The sequence below is a fragment of the Morone saxatilis genome, unplaced genomic scaffold (genome assembly GCF_004916995.1).
Source record: "Morone saxatilis isolate NCDOM2014 unplaced genomic scaffold, NCSU_SB_2.0 Contig3, whole genome shotgun sequence".
Lineage (NCBI taxonomy): Eukaryota > Metazoa > Chordata > Actinopteri > Moronidae > Morone > Morone saxatilis.
In genome coordinates, this window is record NW_023339873.1 from 6,882,749 (window position 1) to 6,910,588 (window position 27,840).

The window sequence follows — 27,840 nt, forward strand, 5'->3', positions numbered from 1 at the left end:
CCAGTCATTAAGCTCAGTGGTTGTAAACCTGGTCCTCAGACTGGTGGGGGGGGCATTAAAACTTTGATATGAAGTTCAACCCGGCCTAAAAACGCTGGCCTTTTGCATATTCAACTCTATGAAACCTCCTTGCTCAACCCCCAAGAACATGAGCTAAAGATGCTGCAGTTATCAGTTCGTGCAGACTAACCTAAATACCCAGAATTCAATCGATTTCCTTAAGATTTATTCCTGAGCTTCTGACAGTTTTGTGTCTCTTCCGTAGGGTTCTCCATCAAGGCCCAAATGCCCGGCCCAGTCTGAGACGGCTGGTCGAGGTGGGGAAGCAGTGAGGACAGCGTCCCTGGTCCACAGACGGGATGAGCGGGGGAGCGGAGCAAGCTGACATCCTAAGCGTGCTCTCCCTGGTCAAGGAACGATGGAAAGTGGTAAGTGGCGTGTTTTTCATTCGACAATAGGCAGCGTGTTTGTCCAGCCCCGTCACTGCCTGTCCCTACCTCACCCTCTGTCCTACAAACAGCGACTCTTTGTTCGTCAGACAATGCTTTCCCGCTGCCTATGAATCCTTCTGCTTGCTTCTAAAGCGTCTCACCTGTGGCTTGGACAGTTTGGGGTCGTGTCTCTCTGTCCAGGTAGGGCTGCTGCAGTATGGGAGATCCAAAAATAGCCTGTATCGCTATTTGTGGCAGTGCAGTGTGCTATAGGCAGCAGCAGCAGTGTTCCCCGAGGGCCTTTGTCTCTCACTGCTGTGCCAGCCTGGGTGCCATGTGAGGCTGTTATTCCTAACTGGCAGCCTGGCACCACTTCCTGTCTTCTAAGGAGAAGAGTTACATAAGAATGCTGCAGCTAATCCCACGACTTTAGCTCCTAGTGCGACACAAGACTCTGTGTGTGTGTGTGTGCATGGAGGACAGCGAAGGACACGTGGGAACTTAAAGCTGTGCTGGTACTGAGAGGTGAGGGCGAAACGGCAGAACTGTTGGGGGCAGTTTGACGGAGCGAAGAGAGCATCGTGAAATGAATCACAAACTTCTTGGTGTCATGTTTGTTGAGAAAACTGTGCAGCCATTTTTGCCTGCCACGCAATCAGAACCATGTACAGTGGTTATTTACAGATGAGCTAATTACCTAGTCACATTTATTCCCGTCAGGTCTGAACTGGAATGATTAATCAATTAGCCGACCTACAGAGAAATAATCAGCAACTATTTTGAGCATTTATTAATGTGATAGTTCATCTCTCTCAGCTGAAATGTCAAACAGCTTCTCAAGTGTGATTATTTTCAGCTCTTCTTTCTCTTTCGTGGTTTCCTTGCAGCCCCACTGTCATGTAACCAAAAAAGGAGGTTTCATGAATACTCATATTGTGACCCGAAGTCACAAAATAAAACTGTTTAATACAGTCAAAAATAGGTTGAAAGGATATTCTAAAGCTAAGAAAATCTTCATTTTATCACAGCAGACCATATGAATCCCTTTCGTTGCTTCTTAGAAAACTAATTTGGAGATTCTCATTTAAACTATCTGGATAAAGTACTGAGGTCATTTATCCAACTGGCCTCCTGTTGCAGTAGCCTTTTATAATATTTCAATATTGGCTGCTATCCCAATCAGAAACTGTTTAGTTGTTTTCTAGATCTCACAAATGCATAAACTCTTTACCCTTTACCACTCAACCCCCCCTCTGAAGAGAGGACACAACTCTGAAAGCAACGTCTTGATATTTTTTGGAAACATTTCTGCAAGTAGAAGAGCTTAAGTTCTTTTTGTGCAGCCCTTTCTTTATTTTTAATTCTTGTGCATTGCCTGTATTTGAGCAGCACACAACTGACCGGAGGACTCATTTTCTCATTGATCGCATGGCCTATTTTAGATTGTTGGATCTTGGACATAAAGATTTTAAGGATTTCTTAAGCTGTTGGACTGCCGGCTTTGAGGGAAGGGACACACCATATCTTTAAGGTGTCTGTTGAATAATCTCCCATGCATTGTACTTTCACAACAGCGTTCAGTTTCTTCTGAAAATGACCACAATGAGTTTAAATCTATCAATACATTCATATATTACATGTTTATATTCAGTCTGTGAAAGTTCTACAGTGTGTGTCCATATATAGTGCAGGCTTTATATAAACATTATATTTTTTGTTAATTATTACTACACACAATACAAAAAAACTTAAATTTTAGTTCTGCATAGTGCTAGTAGAGTCATTCAAATTAACCCCTTCATGCCCACATTGCCATGGTGACACTGATGTCACCAGGGGAGACCTCTAACCTCACAGAAAAATGAAAAATAAACACCAAACTGTCAGATGGACAGTTTCAAGCCTTTAGATGACAACATTTCTCTCCTGCTGAAGTGTCTTTGAGCAAACGTTATGGGGGATGTCCTGTTACTGACTGCGGAGAGAGAAAAATCTTTCTTGTGTTAACCTTCCCACGTTTTATAAATGTGCATCTCACTGCCCATGCACACCACATACAGGCTGTAAATGTAGTTCTCCAATCTCCCTCCAGGCGAAGAAGATTGGGGGTGGCGGGTTCGGGGAGATCTACGAGGCGGTGGACCTGCTGACGCGGGAGAACGTGGCGCTGAAGGTGGAGTCGGCCCAGCAGCCCAAACAGGTGCTCAAGATGGAGGTCGCCGTGCTCAAGAAGCTCCAGGGTGAGTCGAAAATGGATTCAGTGGATTTGGTTACATTTCGGGAAACTGATTGATCCTCCCTGGCTCATGTGACCTATTGATTCGCCCCAAAAGAGGATACAGCGTGTAGCATTAGCATTCCTGGCTGGAAAAAAACAAAGTGAAATATTTCCCGTCAGTATTTTCTCCCTGATTGATAGAACAAACAGACCAATCCAGGAAATGTCACACCAGCAGAAAACGCAGGGATAGCCTTTGTGCATCGATAGCAGCGTGTAATAATCACCCCCTCTTGAGACCAGATATAGATCATCTGACTCATCTGAAAACACAATTTGGCCCGGGGTTTAGCTCAGTTTGCTTCAGTCTCCGCAGTGCACAGGAACAGCGGATAAACGTTCTGTGCATCTTGTGTTTTAATTGGGATTTTAAGTGTTAATGTAAACGTTTCCAGCCGACAGCAACAGAAGAGACAGAGAGTAGCAGTACGAGAGGAAGTGCATGTTTGTGTGCCGGGACACTCCCTACTTCTCAGAGCAGAGACACAGGATCAACACAAGAGAGCTCCTTAAGGGGGGGGGGTTGTATAGTTTTACTCCTCCTTTCTCTTTTTTTTTTTAACTATGTCTTTTTCCTCCTCTCTTTCTTCCTGCTTTTAAACCACAATGCCTTTTGCTTTTGGCCTTCTGAGAGGAAAATCAATGACCTAGGATCATGTTTGCTGTCTAATGGCTGCGGCATGGGGCATCGTGGGTCTGTTGCTTCCTGAGGGAACCAGCATGTAATACGAGACGAGCTCAACTCCAGCCCCCCCCCAAACAAACATTGCTGACCAGTCCAGCTGTAAAGAGTAAACATCCACCCATGGCCTTATAGGAGGGCTTAAGGGTCAAATTAAGCTAATAATCGCTTGATTTGTGTACTAATTGGATTATTTTGATTCATTTGATAAGAATTTGGTCAAAGTAAGAGACCCAGTAACTGTTCTTAACAATTTGCATTCACTGTGCACTGTCTGGGGTGTGGCCGCAGTCAAGCTGCCAGTGCGGCAATGTCCTTTGAGACCAGACCTCACACACACACACACACACACACACACACTCACACAAGGCATTCATGCACATGTGTAGACGGGTGTTGTGTGCTATAGCCTATAAATCAGCAGGGTAGTCACACGGAGAAGCTGCTGATGGGGGAGAAGTGAGCTGTAGTGACTGGAGAGGGAAGGGCAGGGAAATATGGACACACACATCATCATGATTTACACGCAGCATGCCACATCTTATGGTCGAATGATGCAGCTTGACGTCAGGTGACCTCATCTTCTCATCTGAAAATATCCTGAAACTCTTGTCTCCTCCCTATTTCTCAGGTAAAGACCATGTGTGTCGCTTTGTGGGATGCGGCCGAAATGACCGTTTTAACTACGTGGTGATGGAGCTGCAGGTTGGTCTACATGCAGAGGACTTAATTCCTCATAAGTCAGCAGAGCTTTTTGCTGTTTTAACTAGAAATGGCATATTTTTGGGCTTTAGACTGTTGATTGTACAAAACAAGCAATTTAAGCCATTGACTGACCAGAAGACGGACTGACATTTACCATCCTACGCTGCTAGTGTGAAAATATTTATAGCAACAGTACTCTCCATGTAGAGATTCAAGCAACGCTACTGTTCACACACTACAACACCTGCTGTGATCTACTGAGGCATCAAGTTAGTGTTAATCACTGCACCCAGCGCACAAGGCTGTAATATTTAATACATCACCACAAATCTGAATTTGATGATAGATGAGCTTTGGGTGTTTTTAAAATGTGGTCTGGTTGTGATTTATACAACCAGACCCACAGGGATGGTCCAGACCACACCATGTGTTTGATTAAAGATGATCAGTGCAGCTGAATTTCATTTAGTTTTTCTCACTTTTTGGCTTCTTTTCTGTCCACTAAACATATTTGGCTGTCACCACTGTCAACCATTTCAGTCAGTTAAACATTTTCCAACTACAGTGTATTGCTTCCAAAAGAGAACTAGATAAATAAGTTTAGTATTTTTGTCCTTTTGTGACTCGATTGTTTGGACAGACAGAGGTCCTGCTGTGTTCTTGATCTCATACACGTGCTTTCTCAGGGTCGTAACCTGGCTGACCTGAGGAGGAGTATGAACCGGGGAACCTTCAGCATCAGCACCACCCTGCGTCTGGGGCGCCAGATCCTGGAGGCCATAGAGAGCATCCACTCTGTCGGCTTCCTGCATCGTGACATCAAACCGGTGAGTCACAGCTAGCTCGGTGCAGCAGAGGATATTTAATGCTCGGTTCTCATTTCATTACCTTATGTCCCTTCTATATATTCCCGACGACACAAGGGATTATTTTTATTTCTATTGTCTGGGTAGTGTTTGTGAGTCTTGCACTTTTTATTATTGGCTGCTCGTATTGTTGCTGATGCAGTATTTTGTATTTTGACTGTTGCACTTACAGTAAGTTGGCTCACTATGTGTGTTGGCGTAATGCCCAAATGTAGCAGAATGTAAATATTCTTCTGTCTACTGAGCTTCTGTATTAAATCATATTCCACCATAGGAACACATTTTATCCCCTGTGGCTACATGCACATAAATAGACATTACATTTCACTCACACATACTTTTTTTTTGTATAATTTTATTATTCTTTTAACCTTTTCCTCCTGTTTTTAATTTGATCCAGTCCAATTTCGCAATGGGCCGCTTCCCGAGTACTTGTCGAACCTGCTACATGCTGGACTTTGGTTTAGCTCGCCAGTTCACCAACTCTTGCCAGGAGGTCCGACCTGTAAGTGCCCCTCCTCTGTTAAGTATCTAGTAATCTTAAGGCTGCACTTTTCAATATTTTTATATTAACAATTCATCAAATTACTACTATGTAATCTACAAAGTGTCAACCACACAGAAGTTTTAATTTTTAGTATCTTTCAGCTGATTGTTCTAGTTAAGACATCAACAGAGCTAAATGAAAGTGTAAATAAGCAAATGAGTGCTAACATGTATGCCATAACAACTGTATAATGTTAGAAGTGGCAATAAAGGGCCAGAAAGTATATGTTTCTTTTAATTTTATTGTGTTTTTTGCTTAAATTCTTTAATTAAATGACATTAATTTGAGTATTTAATGGCTGTTTCTGTCTGTGTTTGTCAGCCCCGTCCAGTGGCAGGGTTCAGGGGAACAGTCCGCTATGCATCTGTCAATGCACATAAAAATAAGGTCAGTATTCATCCACTCTGTGCAAGAGCTGTTGTGTTATCTATCATGCTGCCCTACACACGTCTATTTATGGGCATTACTTTCTCCTTCTATTGATTAATGTGAACTCAACCCGGGTTTAATTATGCAGGAGATGGGTCGGCATGATGACCTGTGGTCTCTCTTCTACATGCTGGTGGAGTTTCTGGTGGGTCAGTTGCCGTGGCGGAAAATCAAGGACAAAGTAAGGACAACCAGTAATTATTGACCTCCTGGGAAACTAAACAGCCCTGTCAAGGTAGCAGTAAGTAAGGAGATGTGACAGGTGTGTGTGTGTTTGTTCATTCCCAGGAACATGTTGGGAAGCTGAAGGACACTTATGACCATCGTCTGATGCTCAAACACCTGCCGGCAGAGTTTGGTGTGTTCTTGGAACACATCTCCAGCCTTGACTACTTCACTAAGCCAGACTATCAGGTGACTCATGGGTTTAATTTGGATTTAATAAAAAAAAAAAAAAAAGAATGTTTTTCTGACTACACAGGAGTGCTGGTTTCTGCATCTTTTAATATAGTTAGACATTTCTCCTAAGCAAAATGTTCTGTATATGAACTAGAAAGGTTGGCTCAAGCTGATGTGATGTGTTATGTGCCTGTCTAGCAAACTTTAAAACCCATATTCTGTGGAATCTCACTTAATAAAAGCTCACAAAAAGGTTAATTATGTATTTTTGTGTTGTTATAGCTGCTGATGTCAGTGTTCGACAACAGCATGAAAACCTACAATGTTGTGGAGAATGACATTTATGACTGGGAGCGGACCAGCACAGATGGCACTTTGACGATCAGTGCCACTGCCACAACACCGCAACATTACACCCGCCTCACTCCTGCACACATGGGGTACTTTTGATCGAAAAACACCATAAATGTTTTTATAGTTTATGTGGAATGACTAGACATGGTTGAAATTGAGCAGTATAGGTAGTTACCTATACTGTCCTTGATAGCCTCAAATATGAATTAATGTTTGTATCTTTTGTTGCCCCAGTATGGCGAATGCCTCCTTGATCCCTGGTGACCTGCAGAGGGAAAACACAGACGAGGTTCTGCAGGACGAGCAGCTCAGCGATGTGGAGAACAACCCCGCTCCAGAGCGCCTACCGGGCTCTCCCCTCCACCCACACCGCAACCAGGAGGCTGATGTCTGGGAGGAGCTGGACCGCAACCGTAACCGCATCAGGACGGCAGTGTGGAAGGTATACTACAGTATAGTTTCATCACCTCAGGCGCTCTCAGAGAATTGATACCTCAGCTGAAATCTACCCTTTTTTTTAATTAATCGATTATCAGTGGTTAACAAATCTGGCTGGTTTCCATAGGCGGCAACGGAGGAGGAACACAGCAACAACCAGGGTAACCAAGAACACCAGAGCCCCTATGCTGGGCCAAGCCTGGGCTCTCCAGTCAAACTGCACTCTGAGGTGGCGGCTTCAGACCGTGATGGCCCTCTGCTGAGGAAGCTCCGCAACATTCACAGCTTTGAGCTGGAAAGGAGGCTTGGCCTAGAGTCCAAGCCCAGTCCTGAGCGCTTTTTGGAGGCCAGGTATGTCTGTCAAGTAGCCGATCCATCTAAATTAACATCAGTTTTTTTCTAAATGTTTCAAAGGCGAGGAGAGTAAAGAATTGATTGTTTGCATCTGTCTTGTGTCTCTTCAGCTCAGCAAAGCAGCAGCTTGGCACCCAGCACCAGGACAAAGAGGCTGACGGTGCTGCAATCATCCCAGTAACTCAGGGTCAAGCTGTACCTGCCGGGGAGCGTCCTGATAGGGTCTGGCACTATGATGAGGAGTTCCGGTCTGGTGGTGCTTCTCCTAAGCCAGCATCCTTTGGATCTCAGGAGCAGGGAGAGGGGGCAGTTAGCAGTGGGGGCTTTGTGGCCCTCAATCTGAGCTCTGGGAGGCAAGACATTGACTCGAGGGAGTGGGTAATGGTGGAGCGGCCCTGTGGCTCTCCAGGAGCCAAGGCTACCACCAGCCCTTCGGAGGAGGATGAGGAACCAGAGGTGCTCCAGCCAGGGGAACAGTCTCCTGGTTGGGAAAAGGGCAGCCCAGGCCCTAGCTCTGGCAAAGCTAAACAAGAAAGTATGGCTTCCTCCAAGGGAAGTGCAAAAGTGGACAAGTTGGAGCTCAGTGTGGGCCCTGCAGGGGCCCTGCCCCCCGTCACTCCAACCAGCCCAGCTGAAGCTCTGGCTGAGGGAGTTCTCACTCAGGTAAGCACTTTCATTTGAAGGCCATCTCACAACATGGCATACATTATACTGACTGTAGTCAGCATTTTACAAAGTTAAAAAGCTGCACAGAGTTCTAGCCGTAGAACCTCAATGCTAATATCATACAACAGTCAGTTCCACCAACTGCATCTTGCTATAGTGTGAAGCTAAATGTTACTGCTTTGTGTTTTCCTGCTTCTTTGCTTGTGTTTACTTGTTAGAAAAAGACATTTGTGTCACAACTGAGCTTTTTATCAGATCACAGCATGGGGAAAAAGAGAGCTTTTGGCTTTTAAATGCACTTTGATTTGCATTAGATATCACGCAGAATTTTATCTTATTTTCAGATATTTGCAATGTGTTTGGTTGGTTTTATTTACTTCACAAATTTAATGATTTATTTCCAAAATATGCTTTCATTTGCTTGGTTTAAATTACTTTTTTCTCCTTTGCTATTTATTACCTTCAACCAGCCCATCGAGTCGAATGCCAAAAATTCTACTCCATCTACGAGTTCGACATAAACCGCTTTTACTCAGTTTGTAGTGCAGCTTTGTTCACTACAAGTGGAATAACTGTCCCCTCACTCTCTCCTACAACCAGAACAACTGCCTCCAAGTCGAAAATGTACACGGCCTTCCCAAATTCTACCTACCTCGCCTCTGTCTTCCTTCCCTAGCCTAAGACCATCCTCTTATCTCTAAATCCTCCCGTCGCTTTACCTATTCAAAACAACTCTCCCGTCGTGCTCCCCCACCGGTTCAACCTCGCAGTACTTCCACCATACTTCCTTCCTACACCTCCCTCACCAATCTCACAACCCCTCCTCTCTCCACCTCCCACTTCTCTCCTTCCCGTCTCTTAGCTCCCCACCTCTCCTCCATCCCTGCCTGAGGAGGTTGCGGCCCGGACATCCAGCCCCATCCCTCTGCGCTCTCCCAGCCCTCACACTCTCCTGACCACCTTGTCGGACCCGCTGCACCTGCGCCAGCCGCCGGGCCTGAGGCGCAGCCAGTCCGCCGACCAGCAGCAGCAGGAGCGCCCCTCCTCTTCCTCCTCCTGCCACGCCTCCCTACCACTACCACCAAACCCTGCCCCCGGCACCCGTTCGCCCAGTCGTAGGAAACTGCCGGCCATCCCGGCGGGTGCTGCCAACGCCAAGTTTCCCTCTGTCATACGTATCACCCGTGCCCAGCTCCAGCAGGTGATGAGCCACATCACGATCCCGTAAAAAAAACCAATTACCTCCATTCAGCTTCCTCTACATCCGTAGCAATTACGCCAGCTATCAACATTTTTGCTCTTTCTTCTTTTGCTTTTGTTTAAGTTGCTTATTTTGGCTTCTTTGTTTCGTTGGCTTGCTTTTTGTGTTGTTGTCAGGCAGCTCTCTCCAGAAACATGAGGGGCATTGTGCAGGCCAGACAGAGCATGGGTCAGACGTGTCCTTGTGTCTGGACATGTGTTCTTGTGATCTGAATAGGGGTGTGTGTTTGTCTGATTGTGGCATGTGTGTTTGGAATGTCGAGTCATGACTACAGGTTGCATGGTCTCTTTTGTTTCAGATCGTCTTTGTCCTCTCTATCTTTCTCTTTCTCTCTCTCTCCCTGTATTTGTTCCTCACCCTCTCTTCGCTGAAGCCCCCTGCGAAGTTGCGTGAACGTTTCCTGTTCTACTTGCTGGTTTAGTACTCACAGCTTGACTGACACTGCCATAGCACTTGTGTGTTTCGGTCTGATAATGGTAGCTATGGTATTGCATGCTGTTGCCAAACTAATCACCATTTATTACCCCATATTATACAATTCTCCCCTTTTCACACACTGCATCAGGCTCTTGCTACAGAACTACAGCACAACTCGACATGTTGTAGTCTATCAGCAACAGGCCTTTGACAATTGGAATATTATTCCCATTTTTAGTCTGGTTTATTTTTTAAATAACACCTGTGTTTCTTTCTCTTCCCTCCCATCTTTCCACTTCCCCCTCCCCTCCAGTTGACAGCTCAGCGTCCCTCTGGGCTGTCCTCCCAGTCAGGATCAGACAGTGCCCCACAGTGCCTCCTGCTAGAGAGGCGTGGTGAGGCTGAAGCTGAGGCTCAGCTAGTCCAGGAGCACACAGTGGACATCAGCTCCCCCCAGGACCATGTGTCCACTCATCCAGGGACACCCACAGACCCCCTGGCTGAGACGCTGGTCAATGGAAACAACCGCACTAAAGCTCCAAGCCCTGTGCCAAGCCGCATGTCTTCCCCGCGTTCTCCCCGCTCGCCTCCTCCACGTTCGCCTTCCTCTCCACACTCTCCTCGCTCCCCTCGCAGTCCTATGTTTGCCAATGGCCACTTCTCCCCTCCTGCTAACGGCCAAAGAGATTTAAGTAATGGAGCATTCCCCAAGCTGAAAGACCCTGAGAACGATTATGGCCACAGTCCCTGTGCCACAGAGCCTCAGCTAAGGGCGGAAGAGAGCAGAGGAGTAAACCAGGCCCCAGATCAGACCAGTGGCCCGGTCTCCTCCTCCCCAGTTGCCCCCCGTAAGGACCCCAGCCGGAGGCAAAGTCGCATCCCAGTCCTTGAGCCCTCCAGCCTACTGGAGCTCCCTCCTCCAGGGTCTGCTAAGGAGAAACTCCTGCAGAAGAAAGCCAGTCACCATGGCCCGGTCCCCTCTCCCACTGCCTCACCATCCCTCTCTGATAGGCGTGGCCCCATGATGGCCTCACTTGCCAGGGACCCACTGTCCTCCGCCTCTGACCGCTCCCAGGACGAGGACTCTCTTATGGGCTCCCGTTCTGACCGCCAGGGAGACGATGCCCCTTCCCTCTCCTCCTCCTCCAGCCCTCTGTCCCGCAAGAGCAGGATCCCTCGTCCTGTCCATTCGGCTTCCTCCGCTGAGCAGCTGGCTGCCCAATACCTGCCACGCCCACCCCCTGGAAAGCCACCTTGCCGCCCCACAGTGGAGGGCAGGTAAATTGTTGATCTGCATTTTTTGCTTTGATGGATCCAAAATTTTACAATTAACCAATAACTCAACAACAAGTGTTTATGATAAACAGCATGAAAGAAACAGCATGAAGACATGAAAAAAAAACATAAAATTACTTGCTGATTGATTCTTGTGATTTAATCAATTGTTGTACATTTTGGGAAATTTGCTTATTTGCTTTCTTGCCGATAGTGAGATGAGAAAATTGATATCTCTCATGTCTGTAGAGCCAGGAGGTAGTTAGCTTAGCTTAGCATAAAGACTGAAAGCAGAGGGAAACAGCTAGCCTGGCTCGGTCCAAATCCGCCTACCAGCACTAAATTTTACTCATTAACAGTGCCTAAGAGCACAATGTGTCATGGCCGAGTTCTTACTGCAGTGGCCCTGGTTTGAATCTGGTCCGAGGCTCTTTGCTGCATGTCATCATCTCTCTCTACTGTCCTGTCCAAATAAAGTGACATACATTTCTGTTTGTGTACACTTTAAAAAAAGAGAGATATAAAGTGTTAATTAGTCAAATTTAGAGGCGATGGAAGTTTTGGACAGAGACAGGTTGACTGTTACTGCCAGTATTTATGCTAAGCTAACCACCTGCTGACTGGCAGAGCTTAGGAGAGTGATATTGATCCTTTCATCTAACACTTGGCAAGAAATATGATTCATCACCATGTTTCTTGGTTTGCTTTGAAATATATGACTTCATAACCTGCCCTGCTTTTTGTACCCACTTAGGCTTAGGCGTTACCGCATTCGAGCTGGCAGCACCAGTGACTCAGACCTCCTGACATGCCTTGCTCAGCTGATGCATGGTTCCCGAGGCTCCCCCCTTCATCACCGCTCCTCAGCACAGCACGGGGGGTCCAGGATGGGCATCTGCAGCCTAACGAGCTCTCCGCACCACCACCGCAGCTCTAGCGCATCCCCGCGCAGCTCCTCCTCCCTGCAGCGCTCCGTCAGCTCCTCGCCCTCCCGCCACGAGCACCGTGGCGGCGGGGGAGGGAGTTGCCTGGGCCGCAGCCGCTCTCCTCCCAGCTTCTCTGGCTCGCCGCCTCCCCGCCGCTTCTACCCTCACCACCAGGAGACTTGCTGCAGCCGCCAGGCCCGCACTGGCCTATTTCACCTGCCTAGGGGAAAAGCCTGTAGCCGAGAGGGCAAGTGCTCCAGCAAGCTGAGCAGATAGTTGCCCACCAGCTTGTGCTGCCACAGCAGAGGATGGGAAGACTCCAACTAAGATAGGGCAGGTTCAGTAAAAGCCTGAGTCTTCCTGTATAGTTAGAAAAAAAATCGTGTTTCTCTTTTTCCGCTGTCAGTCTGAACCTTACACTTGTCTCGTCGTTTCCCACTGTTCTCTTTACTCCTTCTATTTGCACACAGGGTTTGTCATTTATTTATGTGCCCAGCTTGAAATGGGTATTTGGAATTGCACTTCCATAAAGGTGTTGGACTTTGTAAAAGAATGGTGAAAATCAGTGCAGCAGAAGCTGAGATATCCTGATTTTTAGTCTGTTATGCCCCAAAAATCTCACATTTCCCATAATGAAACTCTCTTTCATCACATCCTCTCTATCTCAGAAGCGCCCACTTGTTTCAAACCCCAACACCTCCAGTTTGTAATGAAGCCTTTCTCTTAAATATTATTAAATCTCAAGCTAATCTATTTTATTGGTGCAGTGCCCCTTTATGATGTATATGATAAGCGATATTGACATGTCATGCCATTTTATTTATATTATTACGTTGTAGAGCAAAATAATATAGCTGCAATATTAAACAATGATTTCCCAATGCAGGTAGTACTGTAATGCATAAATCAATAGCTAGATGGGCCAGTGGGCACATAAATCAAACAATTTCCTGTTTATTCATCTTCATCTATCCTGCACCACAATATAATGTAACTTACGTATCCCCAGTATTAATGCACTTGGATCATACTGATTGGACATCAGTATAGCTGATCACAGCTTAATTAAATATTGGCCTGGGGTTGACTCAGTTATCTCCTCTGTATTTGGAGATTGCAGGCAGGGTATAATATTTACTTTATGCGATATGTGAATGCATAAAACCAGAATTTGTGTACAGTTGTATTTATTGAGATATTTATTTTGATGCTTAGCAACGCTTTTTTGACTCCTACCCTCTTCTGTGTGATAGTGGATGTATGGTTTTGTGTCACTCACGTTAGTTTTAAATGTTTAATTGAAGGGATCGCTCCAAAGTGACCCCTTTTATACAATCAATCGTGTAAAGTGAGTGAGGACACACACCTTTTTGTGCCTACTGTGTTGCTAAGAGGGAATCGAAATGTCTCGCTGAACAAAGGGATTACAAGTTAGAATTGTGAAACTTCTTTTTAGATCTGAAGGCATTGATGGAACGTGTGTTTCCAGTATAGTTGTAGTAGCAGTAGTAAGCTTAAACAACGCATTACTGATGAGTAATGTTCAGACAGATGTTTGTCTCAGTGTGTGCCTTGGCACTTTGGGCAGCTTGAGGATTAACTTTGGTGTATTTGTAATTAGAAAACAAAAAAAGGAGCCAAAAACAGACTTGTGCCAGCAGTTACAAGACGACCCTTTTCACCAGTATTCTTTTATGTAGAAAAGGTAGCAACACAAACGTTTGTAAGTCAAACACAATTTGAGCAACAGTTTACTTGAGTACAGAGTAGCTATTATTTGTAATGACGAAAAGGAAATATTTCAAGTGAAACCTGACTTAACTGTCCTGTGTATGTATATATATACAGTATATATACATATATATATATCAGGTCAGTGTTGGAGTTAAAACTTTGAAAAAATGTGAATTTCAGACCTTAACATTTTATCAAATGTTGTTAAAAATGGAGGCCATATGTACATATATTTTTCACACCAAAACAACGTTCCATGCTTCCATGTGCAAGAATGTTTTTTTTTGTTTTGTTTTTTATGTTCCTCCTGCGCCGGAGAATGTCTTTTTATATAATAATACACAGTATGTTTGTGCACAAGGCAAAGGAATCAAAGTATTTGTTTGTGTTTACTTTAGTTAGGATTCCTCACTGAAACTCTCCTCCACAACCTCCTCCTACCCCTCTGCTTGTAAGATACTGTAAAATAACTCCAGCTTCCTCCCAATGCTACTCTTTGCATGCTCAACAGAGAAAACACGGAAAAAAAAATCTGAATCAACTACTGAGTAAAAAGCTGCATACCACTTCCCATCACACAGCATCTATCTTATGTAGAGTTGAACCCAGCACTGTCTTCATTCCATGCTGGGGGAAACATTTTAATTTCTGTATGACTAGTTTTCTGCACTTCCTGCACTGACTTAGGATGATTGTGTTGCTGGAATATGATGACTGTATTTTTTATCAGTGCAAGTGGCTGAAATAAAAAAGGAGAATAGTCTTCGCTGTGTTTAAAGCACTCGTACTGGGGGAAACAACTTGAGTTGAAGGATCACTGTCAGTCATAGCCTCTTTAAGATATGGCTGCACACATGAACAAAGATTTAAAAAAACAAAATCACATTGCCAAATATTTTGATAGATTTTGAAGGTTTGACTTTAGATGTGATAAATAGGGGAGTGTGTAGGGACCGAACGGGCACATTGCTTTGTAGATATAAAATGTGCTGTGTCGTTCGACTCGTGCAGATATTGCAGATACCTACGCTAGCCTCACAGAGCAGCTATGATGACTCATCCTGAAGGCAGACAGCGTTCAGTCAGTCAGTCGCCTTAATGTCTCTTCTCTGCCCCTCTGTGCGTAGCGAGGGATGACTGAGCCTTGTCTGTGTTGGAGATCATTCCACTATTGGGCCAAGCCAAGCCTTCCTGTCACTTGTCTCTCGTCTGTAAATGGCATGTGCTACCATGCCTGTCAGCGTGGTCGATATATATATCACCACTGAAATCAGTGCTGTCAGACTCTTGCGCTTACATAGCAGTGCTTGTACCGGAGAGCTCCCTGTTTTTCTGTGAGAATGCGTGGGCCGTGTATTGATTGACTAGTGGAAAGATTTCAGGGTGCAGCGTTCAAGGTGTGTTTGTTAGTGTGATAAGTGTATGCTCTCAAACAGGGGCGTGCAATTTCTACATGTCGCCAGCAATCAATTTGTGACTTCTCCCACTTTCAACTCTCTATTTCAGACTCTCAGATTTGAAGATATTTCAAGCTTTCTAAGTTCAGAACGCTGTTGTGCAGACTTTTAATATATACCTGTAAAATATTCAAAGTAATTATTTAAATAAAATCATTATTGTGAAACCATAACTTATATGCTAACAGGCGTCAGTGAGAGTGAGAAACAGACACTAAACAGTGCTGCTGGTTTTAAAAGATAATCAGATTTCTTTTTATGTTTTATTATTATTATTATTATTGCACATAAGTGGTGTGAAGTCGTAGTACTAGTGATACCTTCCAGATGAGATTTTCTTTGTCACTTTTTTAAAGCGACCTCCTCATAGAAAGGTGTCATATTTATAGTAGCTTGTGGTTACAGATACCAATAGGCCAACAGAACAAACCCAGCTGTTTTATTTTATTTTGAAAAGTGAGATGGAAACTAATGAAAGCTTTTGTGTGCACTGGTACACTTCTCATATCATAACATTGGATTACTTGTCAATAACTTATAAATACTTGACAGAATTATTTATTGTGACATTTGCTAATTTGCCCATCTATCATTTTGACTTCAATTGTTGGGAATTTTTTAATGGTTGATATTTTTGTGTTGTAATGTATGTCATGGTTTTGAAATGTAACTGTACAGTCTCAAGGAAAGAATGTAACAAGTGGGAGTTTTGCATTGTATATAACTGTAATTATTTATGTTTATTCTATCATTTGTATCATATCAATGCCTTGTACAGTGTTTTTTTCTTTTTTGTTTTGAAATTATTTTGTATTTTATTTTTATAAACTGGTTACAAATAAAATACTCATTCCGCATGCAGACAGAATCTTGTGAAAAGTTTCTGTTTTTATATCCTGAAATGTTGGGCACTGGATGAGGACACAAAGCTTAGGTGTTTCAACAAAAATAAGTATCAGAATAAGATTCAAAAGATGCCACCAAAATACCGAATAAACATGGCAAAACAGAAAAGCTATCTATCTATCTATCTATTAAGCACACACAATGAAGCATAAAATCCACATTTAATATAAAGTCTGATTTAATGCAATGGCACCAAAAGTTGAACCGAGACAGTCAGACAACTCATTATTTTTTGGTGGAGTTTGGTGACTGCTACCTATCTAATCTGCAAATAACAAAGCGAACATGCAAAAGCAACATAATAGGCAAGAGGGAAAAACACTGACAAATTACATTTATTGTTAAAAAAAAACAAAAAACAAAAACAAACAAAACTCTGGACTATCTTTCTCTAAGTATTGAAGAGGTAGAGGCTGCACACAGGAGAAAACAACCCCCCATATGTTTTCAGTGAGAGGATTATGGACTGTCAGCTTCTGTCAGCAGCAACACGTGGTTCCCGTACGTCATACGCATTACGCGTCTGCGTCGCCGCTGGCCCCGCCCCCCTCCCCTCAGCGCTTTCGCCGCGCAGCGTCTGGGCAGAAATGGCGGCTCTTTTGGAATCGCTTCTGTTGAAGAAAGTGGACGTAAACGCGGTTTCGGACTGGCTGAGAAACGTCGAGGTGGGTGCGGAATGATTCAGAGCCACACGAGGGAGACGTGTTACGCGCGCTCGGCCTCTTGCGGCGTGTTTTTGTGAGATGACAAAGGTCGCGACTGGTTGTAAACAAAACTTTTAGCTGGAGAGCTAACGCTAGGTTAGCTGCAGCCTGGATGGACTCCAGACGAGTCGCTACGTAGTCAACTTCCCTACCAGTCGAGACACAATTTAGCGTTAAAACACAACTTACCACAGCGGTTTACTGCTGCCATTACTACTAATACGTGAAGATGTGCTGTGCGGTGTAGCAGATGTTGGTCAGTGCATCGTTAGCTAGGTTACCACGCTGTTTTCTGCAGAAATGTCCAAAGCAGAAACATTTACTGACCAAGTGACTTTGTTTTGGGTTCAACGTGGATGAAACAGCGTGGATCCTTTGTGCTAGTTCAGGTTTCCAAACTGTATGTGTTCGCAGTTCGTTTACAACATATATGCCTCTTTTTCCACAGGAGGCTGACAGCCTGGCATTCAGCGAACCTGGGCTGACAGTTCACAGACAAGAATTTGTCCCATTTCTTTTGAACTTCCTGAGAGAGCAGAGCAGTCAAGCACTAACCCATGGCCCTGCCACGCCAGCCAAGACCCCCAGCCGCCCCAGACCTGCTGCACAGACCCAGAGCTTCACCGAGAGGAGGGGTTGCAGGTCTGCTGGTGGCGGCACCGGTTCTCGGAGTGCCAGCAGGGTCCAGCTGTTTTCTCCTGCTTCCTCTGTGTCACCGGGAACCGATGCTTCTGGTCAGTCAGGGTCCCACTGTCTGAGTGGGGTCAACGCCTTCAGCAGCCCCCCCTTTAGTGCAGCATGGAGCCCCGCCGCAAGGCCTTCAGGCTCTGATCGCCGGTCTGGCCAGAGGATCAGTCTGGGGGACTACATGGTTTCTCCTCCTGACCTCCAGCCCAGCCCCAGCTTCCAGTCACAGAAGGGCCGCAAGAGAAGTGGCGGCAGCGTGCCGATGGGGGGACATGGGAGGGGAGGGCGTGGGGGACATCACAGCGATGAGCTTGGGCGGTGGGAGAGTGGGGGGAGGAGGTCGGGTAGAGGAGGAGGAGGAGGAGGGCACAGTAGGATGAATGAGCAGGTTTCTCCTCCGTCTGTGGGGCCGCTCAACTTGAGCAACTTGGAGGACTTCCCTCCAGTTGGCTCATCGCCCGTTTCGCCCGCGTAAGTCCACACAACTCTCGGTTAAACAACAAGTCTACACTGACTCCATCATTCCTGTTCGTTTTAGTCTCAAATGTTTCCGTTCTCCTCCAGGGCGTCCAAACCATCTCGAAGAATAAACCCAACACCAGTCAGTGCAGAGCGGCCGCACTCCAAACCAAAGACCTGCTTCACCTCCACCCCATTCAGTAAACCTTCGACTCCCCCGTTAGCTGTAGAGGCACTTGAGGGGTCAGTGACGGTGGGCGGTGCTCTGAGCCTGCAGGAAGAGAGGGAGCTGCTGAAGAGGGAAAAGTAAGTGCACAAGCAGAATGATTCTACACAAAGGTTGACCTCATATTGTACCAGTTTGAGGTGTTGAAGAAAAGGTGTGTAATTCATACTTTTTACGTTGCCCTCTATTGTTTCACCATTCTGCATTATCGATGGGTAGTGCCTTGCTGTATCCACAGAAATGTAAATTAGACATTATAATTAATATTCTATACACTCATGATACAGGCATTTTACAGATTTCTACACACATGTCACAACATCTAATTCCTCTATTTTCTGCGTTTTTTGGCAGCAGCACTTCCTCCTCACCTCAGTTGATCTCTGCTGTTTCATAATCGGATATTTTTTGTTTGTAGGACAAAGCGCGCCCAGCAGGTCGGCACTCCTCTGCCGTCCTCACTTGACCCTTGCACTCCCACCAAGTCAGGGCTCAGAACGGGGTCTAAAGTTACACCAGATCTGCAGACACCCTGTCCTGAACCGTCCAAAGTCACCTTCTCTTTGGAACTGGATGTCCTGGCAGAGCTGTACTGTACCTGCATTTCTGGTAAGTGACCACAAGGTGCCATTAATGTGCTAAGTGAATAAACCGTGGAGGAAAAGATGTGAATTAAAAGGGATTTTTCTGTCACTTCTTAACATGTTTAAAGATATTTATAGAGTGTGACAAAAAGAAATAAAACTATATAAATAATTAAGAAGTCAGACATAAAATAAATAATTTTGGAGTTGAAATTATTTATAAATCAATACACAAATGCATTAAACACTATATAAATACCTGCCAATAAAATCATTGTAAGAACTAAATTTAAAGATCTCCAAAGATGAAGAAAATGAGTTTGTTTGTGTTTTCATGTCTTTCAGAAAACCTAGTGCCAAACATTTTCCTGGAGCTTTTCTTTGTGATGCAGTTGCTAACGTCTCAGTCTCCTCACACTCATGATGATGATGAACAGGGAAGTTTGTGTGCAGCGAATTCAGGTGTGAAGTTAGTTTTTTTAATATCTTTTAAGTCCTATAACATCAAAATATTGAATTAAAATAAAGAATTTCTTTTTCCATTTTCAGATGTTTTGGAGAGATGTTTCCTCAGACAAGTACACAACTGTGTGTATTTTGCTGTGAAGGTTCTGGAAAATCAGTTTCAGTGAGTTGTTTTACATCTTGTGACACAGTTTTCCTGAATTTTCTGCCCTTCGCTTACAGGAATATAACAGCTATTTCCCCGAATTAAGTGACACTGCTCCTCCGCTCTCTCTGAGTTGATTCCTAACCATGTATTCTTGGCAGGTTGGTAGCTCATTTGGACAAGTGTACCTTGCGTCTGCTGGCAGAGAACGAAAGGGTGACGTCTTTCTCTTCGGATCTCAGGGACCGTCTGACTCAGGCCCAGGACAGAAGCACAGCCAAGGTAACAGACTTGTACTTTATGTACCGCTGTAAGTGCTTATTATTACCTGAGTGTTATTGAATATAATTAAACAGACATTAGACAATACCTGTTTTTAAAACATTTATATTTTTAATAGGTTCATCTTTAGATTTGCAACTATGAGTCAGTTTTTGATGATGATTTTGATCATTCTTTACTTCTGAGAGTATAATTTTTTAAGAAATTAAAATAGTTCTGCTTTACGTGATTTGGTATGTTTCCCCCTAATATGTTTTCATTCTCTGTATCTTTTCCAGCTGTCTCCTTCAGTTTCCACTTTCATCCACTCAGTCCCTTTCCAGCCTGCTACTGACAACCGGTCCAACTTCAGCAGTGACAAGGCCTTCCACACATTTAAAAAACAGAGGTATATCACAGTTTTTGTGTTGTTTTGTAAAACTGCCCTCTCACTTTATAATTACAAACGGGCTGAGCACATGCTGAATCAGACGTTATCGTTAGTTACATTTTAGCACGTGATATTTTTGTCCTTTTCTCAGAGATATTTTTTATGAGGTGTTACGAGAATGGGAGGACTTTCACAAGGAACCTGGGTGGAACTTCGACCCTGCTCTTGGGAGTAGGATAAGGTAAGTCTAATTTTATTAAACTGCTTTTTTTATCTAATGGACCAGGTATAATTCAATTATTTTTTAATTTCCAATGTACTTTTGCTCTGTTCATTGTTGTTCCATCTTCTTTTTTAGAGGAATGATGAGTCAGCTGACCTCTGCAGGAAACCATTCCCATTTTGCACGTCTGTTTCTGAAACAGCTTATTCAGGTAGACTGTGACACCTCATTCACACACACACACACACACACACACACTATAAATCTTAACAAATACTTTTTATTAAAGTCAATTTTTTTTTACAGTGATAACATTTAGAGACAAAGGAGACCTTTAGCAACTTCCTGACATTATCTTCCCCTCCACAAAACATTTTTCTTTTAAACAGATGTGTGACATATTGCACACAGTTTGCACAATAAATCCACCTTTTTCTTTTTTTTTAGATGTGTAAAGGGCCCCGTGTTAACAGTTCTCCTGGGGATACTCCCGATGCTGACTTGCTAGGCATGCTGGGAGCTGATAGTTTGGGGCGTCTGAAGCGTCTTGAGGAGCGCCTCATTCAGCCTCATGGAGTCGCTGGCCCCTGCCCTCCTCCATCCTTCCCTGGTCACCAAGAGTTCTTCAGAGACTTCCTGCAGGCAGCTAGCTGGTAAGACAATACATTCAAGCAAATAACATCATATAATTAGAATTACATTATATATCATCAAAAGTATAAAACATTTCATTTATTTTCAGAGCTACTTAACCTGACAAGCCAGTTAGGGTCCAACCTCAGGTTTCATGAAAGGCTTGGTTTGTTGTTAGGTGCATTATACCCCAACATATAGCTATAGTAACTATATTATCAACTATATTATAAAGTATAAGGTAAATGAAAGGCAGATCATTTGACAGATGTCCTTTTTGTTCAAAATTAAACATTTTCCTTGACAACAAAAGCTAAAAGCCTTTAGTGTTAATGTCTGTTGTCTTTATATGATCTAACATGTCTTACATATTGTGTACCAGCTGCCAGCTGAACCAGCACTTGCAGGACAGTCTCTGTCAGCAGCTCCTCCAGCTGGATGAGGTGTCTATTCTGAGCCCTCCTGCTTCCATTGGGGAAGGAGAAGAGGAGGGAGATGGGGACATGGAGCAGCAGGTATTCTGTGAGAGTCAGACAAAGTGAAATTATGTCAGTGCCACAGTTTTTTTTCATTTTGAATCAACCTAGTTTTACAACCGCTTCTTTTGAAATCTTGAGTAGGCGATTGATTGCAGCATGGGTAGTCCATGCCAGATTCAACCATAAACCTTTGTCCCTCCATTCCATCTACCTCACCAGGATGAAAAGCAGCGGTTCACCTCAGTGCTCCTCCTAGCTCGTCTTCTGGCTAAGTTTCTGGGATACATTTCCTTTCTGCCTTACCAAACATCTGAGAGACCCTCCAGGGAGATACAGGAGACTGCTATAGCCCTGCGCAGCAAGGTGAAAAAGCATGTTTATAAACTAGTTCTTGTGGCCTGTTTTAAAATAGAGCAGGTAAAAGCTAACCAAAATGATTCATTTCCTCCACATGTGTTAGTTGTATCTCATTAAGGAAACTCTAAAATGTTCCTCTGTTAAGCCCAGACCAACAGTTGTAGAGATATAAATGCAAATTTGCTGCCAGGCATTCAATTTCATTTCAAACATCTCTTGATCCCTCAGAGTGTTCCAGTACTGGATGTGTGTGCTGTGCTGAGTAACAGTGTTAAAAGGAGGCGCACCATCCTGACTGTGCCCTGGCTTGTTGAGTTCCTCTCCATGCTGGACTGTGTTGGTCCTCTGCTGCTCTGCTACAGAACTGCATTGGGCACACTGCTTCTCCTGTACAGGTCTGTCTCCAAAGAAAAAAATAAACATACTTTTGGTGGTATAACAATTAATTCACATTCAGAACAGTCCTGACACCGCTTCATTGAATTTACTTTTGTATGCTTTGTAGGAGAATGTTGCTGGGCAGATGTGGAGAAATGTGTTACCTGAACAAGCTACTGATGGTGTCAGTGTTGGGTTGGCTTTTCCAGGTGAGAAACGACTTGTGGGTATTATTTATGTTTTTCTATATAGTGGTATATAGTAAGTAGTGGAACAAAAAACCTACAGAGCTCACTTTGGTGTTTGTCTGAATATGTACATAACAGTTATATGTAATATATATACATACTTGGTGTCTCTAACTTGTTTAGATCCCAGTGATACCTGAGGACATTTTCTTCACCAATGAGTTCACTGAGGTGGCCAAGCTGGAGGACAGCAGCACGACTGCTGCAGGGCTTGTAAGTAAAATGCTCATTCAAGTAGTTATTTATCATATCATCATATAACCACTGCTGGTTTGTCATTTTTATTGAGGTTTTATTTGTTATTTTGTAGGACTGCATTCCCCTGGTGGATCAGCAGCTTCTCTATACATGTTGTCCATTTCTTGGTGAGTGGAACGTGGATTAGGGGTTATTTGTGTGTATGTATTGTGTATATAGTGACCGTGTTCCGCTAAATAACTCACATTTGGTCTATATATGAATGCTCTGCACCAGCAAGTAACCCACACTCGCTGTGGATTGATATTCTGCCTTGTTTTCATCGGTCCAGGTGAGTTCCGTAAGCTCCTGGCTGCCTTTGTGTCTGGAAGCACGGCCAAGAGCGGAGGAATCATCCGCAAGATCACACCCACTTCTGCTGAGCTCAGAGATACGCCTACTGCCAACAGGTCTCAGCAGAAGCTGCAGGTGAGTCAACAGGAGAGGTAGTAGAGGGAAATGTGGAGTGACATCACTGAATTGCCTGTGTGCGAGTATTAACCAATCACTTAAATGTGGCAGGTGGACCTCGAGCAAGCCTTCTTTCACAACCAGCCCCCGTCGCTGCGTCGCACTGTGGAGTTTGTGGCCGAGAGAGTTGGATCCAACGCTGTCAAGCATATGAAGTTAGTATCACAGAGCGAGGGGGGTGGGTGAGTCCATTTTAGAATTGAAAAGGACTTTCAGAGCAGTAGTCAATCAGCCTGCATCCTTGGTTGGTTGCCTACCTAAGAGGCTAGTGACTGTTCAACAGTCTAAATTCAAAGCACTTAGGTGGTGGCTGGTGTGAATTCACCGCCCAATGTAGATGTATTTTACAGATCAAAACTTTTTTAACGTATTGAATGTTAACGTCTATTTGGGAATCCTCAACAGGGCCACATTAGTGAGTGAGTTGGTGGAGCGAGGTGAGAAGATGCTGTGCAATGGACTGAAGTCGCCAAACTCAAATCCCTCAAAACTGAATGACACCATATGTGCTCAGCTGTGTGTCGCAGGATTGGAGGCCCTGGCAAAAGCCACCAGGTACAACAACTTCTTTTACAAGCAGCCAGCAAAATCCTCTTCCCCTAATCCATGCCTAGATTTAATAGGATTTTAGTACCAGGTTCTTTTTTTAACAGCCTATATGTATGCATGAGTGAATGGCCATTTGATTGTTGGAAAAAGGGTTTCTTTTATTTTTAAATTAAATAAACTGTTAGCCTTGCCTTCTGGGTTTCTCGTCACACACCATTAGCATTTCACTTCTGTGTGGTAATCTCTTCTCTATGGTAATGTACTTTTTTATGTGAATTATCAGGTTTTGCTGTGAGAAGAGTCCTGAAGCCATACGAATTCTGCTTCCCGATGAGACCTCCCCTGCTGTAAGTACTGAACAAAATCACCATGCAAAAAGTATATAATGACATGTCAAACTATAATTCCTAAATCACTTCTAACAAAGTTTTACATAGATTTATGTGGTTTACAGAGAAAAACCATGTCTATAAATGCAGAACAGAGAAAAAACACACTAGAAACTTGTAGGTGTGTGTGTGTTCCCATGTTTCTTACTCACACTCTCTGCAGGTCCTGAACACAGCTGAAAACATCACCGAGCGTCTTGCAACAGAAAAAGCCTGCAGCTGGCTCTCGGCCAACATCACAGGTAGCTAGTTAATGCAGCATGGTTGGGTTTTCTCATGTTGCTACTGTGTTAAATGCAATTTCTTCAGACTCTAAATGGGTTATTTCCATTTTCCAATGCAACCAAACACACCCATTTCAGTGCGATATTAAAGAAATGAAATCTACAGCTAATGAGACATTATTGTCCTTGTTGGTTATTTTATCTGCAAGAATCAAACTTATAATTTAAAACCAGACATTACTGTAATGAATTTTTCATGTCAAGTAACTTTAATGCAGGGAGGCACCCATCTAACGAAGCAAATCAGTGGATTCCTATTTTATTCTTGCTGCAAGTTGATTTTCATGCCACAGCAGGCCTTTTTTATTAGACAGACTGAAACTTTGTAGGGATAGATGATACTATAAGGACTGAACCTTAAAGCTCTCAGTGCTGCTGGGATCATGTTACAGAACATCATTGCCTTTTGTGGATGAAAAGGGAAAAAAAAAAAAACAGTGGTGTGATTTAAGGTTCCCTGAGGACATCTATCTAACACGTGCTGTTTTCTCACCATCAGCCCTGATAAGACGAGAGTGGAAGAGCAGGTATGATCGTGTGATGAAGGCCGTGGGAAGCCCAGTGGCTCCAGACTCTGGGGAGGTGGGGGCCGTGGTTGAGCTGGTCACCCAGGAGCAATCGACTACCCCCAAGAGGAAACAAGGAAGTGACAGAGTGACATCTTGCCCTCCACACTGCAAACACAGTGCTTCACTGCCCTCTGACATCCTCATTGAGATAAAGGTATGCCTGCATTAGAGTAAACAGCGCTAAAATACACGTAGAACTAGTTATTCTGCCAATGTAGCTCTTTTTGGTAAAACATTTGCTTTTGTTCATGAGTTTTGGGGTTGAAATGCATGAATAACAACTTGCATCTTCAAAGAATAAATCTAACCTCTCGCTGAAGAAAAAGTGAATGACTTCTGTGTGTGAACTTTAACTTTTAATGTAGGAGTTGCTGAGCATTGCAGTGGGCCCCAGGACTGACGAGGAACTGCCTACCGCCTCTCAGATCAAAACGCTGTTACAGAGAGTGGGAGACACTCTGGCCTGCAGGAAGGTACAAGATACACACAAGTGCAACAAAACAACACGTGTGGATTTATGGTTCTTTGCCAGTATTCATCACACTCTGTTCTTCTTATCTCGTTGCTTAGTTCTCAACTGTCTTGTCGGAGCAGATGCTACTGAACTCTACCGTCCTACTGGCCTGCAAACTGGGTAAGAGACTGTTCAACTATAAACTGGTTAATTCCCATAAGTGCCACTGCTTCATAAACAACGTTATTTAAACTGGCCTTTGCAGCTGAAATAGAAATATAGATGCTGTACTGTGTAAAAGACCCGAGTGCATGTTGTGTGTATGTGCTCAGTGTCTGCAGAGCTGCCGGTGCTGTCTCTGTCAGGGTGCAGCGGAGGTGATAGGGTTGTTGTGGGTCCTGGTTCAGGGTCAGAGCCTCCTGTCAGAGCGCTGCTGGAGCAGCTTGCTGAGCTGTGGGAAGGAGACTGCTGTTCCTCCGCACCTCTCCACCTGCTCTTCACCCCACTCACTGTCACTGCTGTGCTGAAGGCCAGCGACACTGAGGTACGTCTACCACTGCTGCTATGACTGATGAAGAGGAATTAAGGATACTACTACCTTTTTTGCCTATATGTTTATAGAATATTCCCCTAGAATGCCTCTGCTGTATGTGCATGGCCCTCTATAGACACAATATATGAAACTTTACTGCTTTCACACAGATATTTGGCATAATCTTCATGATCTGTTTATTTTCCTCTCTGTTTTAAATTGGTTTAAGATTAAAAGTGTTTGGATCAGATGGTGCTCAAACTGAGTTTTTTGGTCACTTTTGTATCAAAGTTCTTTTTGTTCTTTAATCTTAAAATTTTAAGTTTATTTTCCACAGCAGATATTTTACATAATGCAAATTCTGCATCATGCATTGTTTTCCTAAATTGGATAGCTGATAGTATAGAGACAGACAAGAAAGGAGAGAAAAGAGAAGGGTATAAATTAAATATTTCACATCCTTTTTTCATTCTTTCATTTTAAATTTAAATTGAACCTTTTCTGTGATTGCTAATTTCTTTGAAAGTTGTTTGACTCTGTAGTCTTTAATCCTTTGTAATGCATTTGCTTGTCTTTTTAGTGGAATAACTACCTGTTCCTGGTGAGAAAGCTGGTTGACAGAGGAGTCTTGAGTGAAGAAGAGGTCATATCCCATTGGAAGAAGCTAACAAACTTGGCGTTGCCAGCGGTGAGGGTTCTTGTCATCATGTATTCCTTTGGAATTATTTCTTTTACTCGGGATTTGACCTCTTTTTACTCTCTTCCTCTCTTGCTCACTTTGTTCTCTCATTTCTGTGTCATTTCAGAAGCTGATAGAAAATTTTCAGCTGCAGTCACAGAGTATTAAATCTCCCTTGCCTCTGGCTGAGTTGCAAAGCCGCATGGACATGCTGCAGGTCTCTCAACAGACAGTAGAGGGAGCTACATGACAACAATAATGCTACCCAGTATCCCACTGCACCTTTGTGTGATCACCACAGTGTTTTATGTCACATCTGTCAGTGTGTTGTTCAAGAAAGAGACAGTTCTGGGTGACTTCTTGTTGTTGACTATTTCTCGAGTTGCCACAGCCCATCAAAGCTGTTCCTAGCAAGCTTCAGACTTTTGTTCTCCACCTGTGAAGTGACAGCAGCCTTTCATGAATCCCTCTTCTCTTTTGCTAAGGCGCTGGTGAGACGCAGAAAGCCCTGCCACTCAGAAGTAGCCAGGGACCACACCGTCTCCCACCTTAGATCTGTTGATCCTTCCTGCAAGCGAACCTGGTGATTGTGTCCGAAGGGAAATACTTGTAGATCAAGCATTTCAAAGAGTCAAGGCTGTAGCAGAGAAATAACAAAGACATGGGAGAAGGGTCGGCATCAAAATGGGTATTTGTGACTTTTTGGAGCCATGGACTCAAACTGAGTATCTTCTGTAACTCGGCTCATTAAAACTAAAATAAAGGTCCCAGGTTTTAAATGTAAGATTCTATTAAACAAGCCATAGTTTGTCAAGAAACACTTGATCAGACCGCTACTAAAAATGAGCTGAAATATGTGTTGGTTTTTTAGTCCTACTACAGTAAATAAATGTCTTAATTTTAGTATAGCACTTTCACACACTGCCTTTGACCGCCACTACTAGTGATTGCATGTCTATCTCATGAATGCAAGACTGCGTTTGTGATTGTTTTTGTTCATGTTGAACGAGCGCTGTACTCCCTGCTGCTTTTAAATTGAAATATTTTTTATGTTGCCACAAAATTTAAAATATAACAATAAAGATGTATTCTGATGTAATTGTTGATTCGTGTCTTGGTCATCATTGTTTTTCACAGATTTTAGTTTTCATAATTGCTAGAAAAATCTAATTTGCTTGTTAATTTATCACAAACAATCCACATATCAGGTTATTATCAGTCAATAAAATAAAGTATAATCTCAACTGTGTAGATGCCTGTGGAGGGACAAGGATTGGTTTCACCACAGTCACTCCAAGTTAGCTTGTAAAT

At 43.7% G+C, this 27,840-nt stretch overlaps 2 protein-coding genes across 3 annotated transcripts; both read left to right on the plus strand.

The window, feature by feature from the left end:
- The first annotated feature begins 265 nt into the window (after positions 1–265).
- On the plus strand, positions 266–16,080 carry ttbk2a (tau tubulin kinase 2a). Of its 2 annotated transcripts, XM_035673996.1 has the most exons (15): positions 266–428; positions 2,524–2,671; positions 4,023–4,096; positions 4,783–4,923; positions 5,363–5,467; positions 5,831–5,896; positions 6,027–6,119; positions 6,227–6,352; positions 6,620–6,777; positions 6,926–7,133; positions 7,257–7,480; positions 7,594–8,146; positions 9,012–9,350; positions 10,141–11,105; positions 11,857–16,080. In XM_035673996.1, the coding sequence occupies exons 1-15, from the start codon at positions 360–362 to the stop codon at positions 12,302–12,304; spliced, it is 3,717 nt and encodes a 1,238-aa protein (XP_035529889.1). In that variant the 5' UTR covers positions 266–359; the 3' UTR covers positions 12,305–16,080. The 2 variants fall into 2 exon arrangements, with proteins under 2 accessions (XP_035529889.1, XP_035529890.1); XM_035673997.1 differs by lacking the exon at positions 9,012–9,350.
- A 585-nt stretch (positions 16,081–16,665) lies between these two features.
- Positions 16,666–27,633, plus strand: cdan1 (codanin 1). The gene is made up of 28 exons (XM_035674190.1): positions 16,666–16,790; positions 17,278–17,987; positions 18,081–18,281; positions 18,620–18,810; positions 19,131–19,247; positions 19,335–19,413; positions 19,557–19,677; positions 19,956–20,065; positions 20,199–20,288; positions 20,406–20,481; positions 20,718–20,923; positions 21,286–21,418; positions 21,602–21,745; positions 21,968–22,134; positions 22,245–22,326; positions 22,489–22,578; positions 22,676–22,730; positions 22,895–23,031; positions 23,125–23,228; positions 23,479–23,628; positions 23,906–23,969; positions 24,175–24,253; positions 24,795–25,018; positions 25,230–25,337; positions 25,435–25,498; positions 25,651–25,862; positions 26,431–26,538; positions 26,657–27,633. The coding sequence occupies exons 1-28, from the start codon at positions 16,713–16,715 to the stop codon at positions 26,777–26,779; spliced, it is 4,023 nt and encodes a 1,340-aa protein (XP_035530083.1). The 5' UTR covers positions 16,666–16,712; the 3' UTR covers positions 26,780–27,633.
- The last annotated feature ends 207 nt before the right edge of the window (positions 27,634–27,840 follow it).

Coding starts and splice junctions, on each gene's coding strand:
- ttbk2a (XM_035673996.1), top strand. CDS start 360: ATGAGCGGGGGAGCGGAGCAAGCTGACATCCTAAGCGTGCTCTCCCTG. Junction 2,672..4,022: donor CGTGCTCAAGAAGCTCCAGG/GTGAGTCGAAAA, acceptor CCTATTTCTCAG/GTAAAGACCATGTGTGTCGC. Junction 5,897..6,026: donor TCAATGCACATAAAAATAAG/GTCAGTATTCAT, acceptor TTAATTATGCAG/GAGATGGGTCGGCATGATGA.
- cdan1 (XM_035674190.1), top strand. CDS start 16,713: ATGGCGGCTCTTTTGGAATCGCTTCTGTTGAAGAAAGTGGACGTAAAC. Junction 23,032..23,124: donor GGTCTCAGCAGAAGCTGCAG/GTGAGTCAACAG, acceptor TAAATGTGGCAG/GTGGACCTCGAGCAAGCCTT. Junction 25,863..26,430: donor TGAAGGCCAGCGACACTGAG/GTACGTCTACCA, acceptor TTGTCTTTTTAG/TGGAATAACTACCTGTTCCT.